The sequence below is a fragment of the Triticum dicoccoides genome, chromosome 1B, assembly GCF_002162155.2.
Source record: "Triticum dicoccoides isolate Atlit2015 ecotype Zavitan chromosome 1B, WEW_v2.0, whole genome shotgun sequence".
NCBI lineage: Eukaryota > Viridiplantae > Streptophyta > Magnoliopsida > Poales > Poaceae > Triticum > Triticum dicoccoides.
The window spans coordinates 133,960,793-133,964,579 of NC_041381.1; the positions used below are offsets into that span (position 1 = coordinate 133,960,793).

Below are 3,787 nucleotides of genomic sequence, written 5' to 3' on the forward strand. Positions count from 1 at the left end.
CCAGCACTGGGCCCCTAGTGGGCTGGGGCGGCCCAGCCGGCCCAGACAGCCTAGGTGGGCCAGATAGCCGGGGAGGGGAGCAGGCCCACACCAGGCCTCAGGCGTAGGATCGGGCGGCCCAGCCCAGGGACGAGCACCACGCGCCCGGCTAGGGCATCCACAGCCGCCGCCGGCGCGGGCGAGGCGGCCGACGACCGGAGAGGGGGGCGAGGCGAGGCAGGGCGCCGGGGAGACGGCGAGCAGCGCAGCCTGGAGGAGCCGAAGAATGCGATGAAGGGTCGGAAGGGGGAGCGCCTGGAGATCACGGGGGAGCCGACGATCCCCGACGGCGGCGGCGGCGCGGCCGGCCGGGCCGAGGCGAGCCGGCCGGAGGGGCACCACGACGAGCGTGCGGGGTCAAAATCGGCCCGCCCGGCGACACCCAGCCAGCGGATCGGCGGCGACGGCGGCCAACCCCGGGACCCAAGGCCGGGCCTTTCCCCCCATCGCCCGGCGGAGCACGCGGCAGCCGGCGGAGAGGCCTCGTCCGCGCCCGGGCAGCCGAACTCCCACCCCCGGGAGTAAGGCCGCCGACAAAGCGGGACGGCGGCGGGCGCGCCGGGCGGGCAGAGGCACCCGGTCGCGGCACTCCACCGGCCGGCCGGCGGCGCGGTCGGCGTCCTCAGCCAAATCCGCCCAGACCACCCTACCCGGGGGTCCAGGGGACGGCAAGGAGGGGGGAGGCGGGGCCATCAGCGGCTGGGGCCGGGAGGGCGGGCGGCGCCGGCGGGAGCAGGGCGGGCGCGTCGCCTCGCGGGGCGGAGCCGGAGTCGCCAGAGCCCGTGCCTTCCATATGCTTGTAATATGGCGGTGTGATGCTCTGGCGAAGCCTCTTCCGTGCTCCTTTGGTAGCCTGTTGAGATGTTTCCACCCCTCTCTAGGTGGGTCATGCCTGATCTGGCTTGCTCGGTGGAGGGTGTAGTGTGGAGGTTTTGATGCGGCAGATGCTTTTCTTCTACATCTGCTTGGTGTGTTGGCGTGTCTGGTGGTGCATTTTGTCTGTAGTTTTCGTTGCTTAGTCGACCGTGGGGCTTCATGCCCTTTGCATTTGGTTTTCGCCTGGGTTTTCCTAGTTAACTAGGCACCTCTTTTCGTTTTATGAATAGGCAGAGCTCATGTCGAGTTTCCTAAGTTTTTTTCCCTGGAAGCAGAACAGGTATGAGCTTCATTGTGATTTTGCGACCCATCTGGAGTTGGTCCTTGTTGGCTATCACCGGTGAGGGAGAAGGGAGGGCAGTACCACTTATCTCTTCTCTCCTATTTATTTTAAAAGAACCTAAGGTTCTGTCGTCCATTCCTCTTTCGTCCAACCTTGGTATCTTTCCACTATCTTTCTCGTTTTTATTCTTTTCCTCCCATCTTGGGGTTTTCCCACCGTTTTTTCCTAAAAACCACCTCAACTGGCCGACATCCTATTTACTTACCAAATAAAATTATGTTTTCTTTGGTAAGTCAATAAATGCTTAACAGACATATGTGTACCAAATAAATCCTAATTGTTCACACAATCAAACAAATATGGCAGTTAAATCATAGGCTACTATAATATTTATATTTTGTTGCAACGTATGGGCAATCATCTAATTACTCTTAATTTTCTGAGCATTGTGTGCAGTATTGATCATACTGACATGCCCAATGCACACCCATGACTGCATGACAAAAAGACAGGAAGGCGAGAGTAACATGTTTAACTACATCGATAATGTTCTATGTACAGTTTTTATTCTTCAATGCATAGTTGAATAATGAAGGTCTACTCTGCTTATTGCACATCAGGGGCGCTGGAGATCTTGTTGGACAGGTATGAGGAGCTTGTGGAGTTGACAGATTTATTAGGGAACAATGCTCTGCACTACGCTGCACAGCACAACAACGCACGCATAGTATCCATTTTGCTCAACAAATACTCCAATCTAGCCTACAAGCAGAATGACGAGAAGCATACTCCTCTACACACAGCTGCTTACTATGGCTCGGCAGAGGCTGCTAAAGAGCTATTAAAGCAGTTTCCTGATGCCATTGAGATGGTGGATAATACAAGGCAAAGTGCCCTCCATATAGCCGCCAGAAATGACAAGGTGGACGTGCTTGAATTGCTTCTCAAGTATGTGCTGCCGGAGGAGATTGTGAACCAACAGGATAGGGACGGTAACACACCGCTGCATCATGCCGCCAAGCTCCTGAATAGACAATCAACAATGTTACTACTCAATGATCGGAGAGTCAAACCGTGGCTGCTTAACCAAGATGAAGATACAGCGTTTGCCCTTTCTTGTAGAGCAGGAATATTTGAGATGAACGTCGATGAGGTAAATTCCGCAACAGCTATTTTTTTACTGTACAAAATACCCTTTCTTGTACAACATGAGTTTTTTTAGATGAACTTCGATGAGGTAAATAACTGCAGGTTATACAGTACAAAATAGTGTCTGTGTTACATGTTCTGTAAAATTAGGTTGTAATGAACAATAGATGGCTCACATTTCGACCACTTCAAAATATGAAGTAAGGTTTACTGAAGCATCATGTGAAGTAGCGAAATGAAAAGCTGAATGTCTAATTTGCATACAAAGTACATGGGTATATATCATGTGAAATTGGACATCTTTTAAAAAAAACGAAAATATCATTCGAAAAGCATTTGCAGAAGTAAGAATAAAATAAAATAAATGCATTAGGGAAGAGTGTTGTGTACATCCGTGCAAATTTCTAAAGATCTGATATAATTTGTGAGATAAAAAAAAGGATAAATCAACTATGAATAGTATAAACAGTAAAAGTTAGTCTTGATACTATTCAGTCGTCTTGTATTTTTATAAGTAATCATATTAAAGTTGAAAATTTTCATGCATGTGCAATACACTCTATCCCCATGGTACATGTATTTTGAGATTTTTTCAATAACTATCATGTGCTTTTCAAAGTAATTCTCAAAATATTTGTACTTTGAGGGTAGAGCGTTTTGTCATTTCCTCTGCTCAGGTTGTTGGACCAACCATGGTCGGATCTGCGTCTTGGATGCGTCGGGAATGACAAAACACTCTACCCTCAAAGTACAACCTGAGCATAGGAAATGACAAAATGTTGTACCCTCAAACCATGGTTGGCCAATCTAGAGCGCTCAGCACGACTTTGAATAATAGGCCAATTGGCAGCCCACCCTCCCTATACCAGGACCTCACATGTCTTCCTCCACCTTGGTGTCTCCTGGCATTGTGGCGCCGCCATCAGGATCAACGGCGATGGTGGGCAGTGTCATTGAGCCGCCTGCCGTCGAGAATAGGAGGCCATCCCTGTTATCTGTTCGCTGCACACTTGTGGGGGTAACCGGTGCTGCCGTGACTTTTGTCCACCTGTCGATGAGTCACGCCTCCCCTCAATTCGACATTGTATAATGTTGCGGGAGTCACAGGCTGTTTGCTTGGAACGCCTTCGAGCTATGCTTCAGGTCACAACCCCTCCTACGCCAATTGGTGCTAGGCTCATTGCTGGGGCCTCTCCCATTATTGTGGTCACGTGGCGCTACCAGAGACAAGCCCCGAAACACCACAGTGAACTAAAGACGAGAGACAAGAACCACATAAATGGCCAAGACGATGATGCCACTGCTGAAAAGAGCTAGCAGATGCGGCAATATGGGCCGCAAGACTGTTGGCGGTGGCATCAGAGGGAAGACGAATCTAGTCAAGCTCCCAGAGACCATCATGGCGCGTGTGTGTGTGTGTGTGTGTGGTGTGTGTGTGTG

The 3,787-nt window shown here is 50.9% G+C and overlaps 1 protein-coding gene across 3 annotated transcripts in view; it reads left to right on the forward strand.

The window, feature by feature from the left end:
* LOC119323503 (ankyrin-1-like) overlaps positions 1–3,787 on the forward strand; it is a 51,158-nt gene that overhangs the window by 42,334 nt on the left and 5,037 nt on the right. For all 3 annotated transcript variants that reach the window (XM_037597182.1, XM_037597191.1, XM_037597185.1), the window contains one exon: positions 1,819–2,351. In XM_037597182.1, the coding sequence (XP_037453079.1) occupies positions 1,819–2,351 (533 nt within the window). The remainder of the gene's footprint in view (positions 1–1,818; positions 2,352–3,787) is intronic.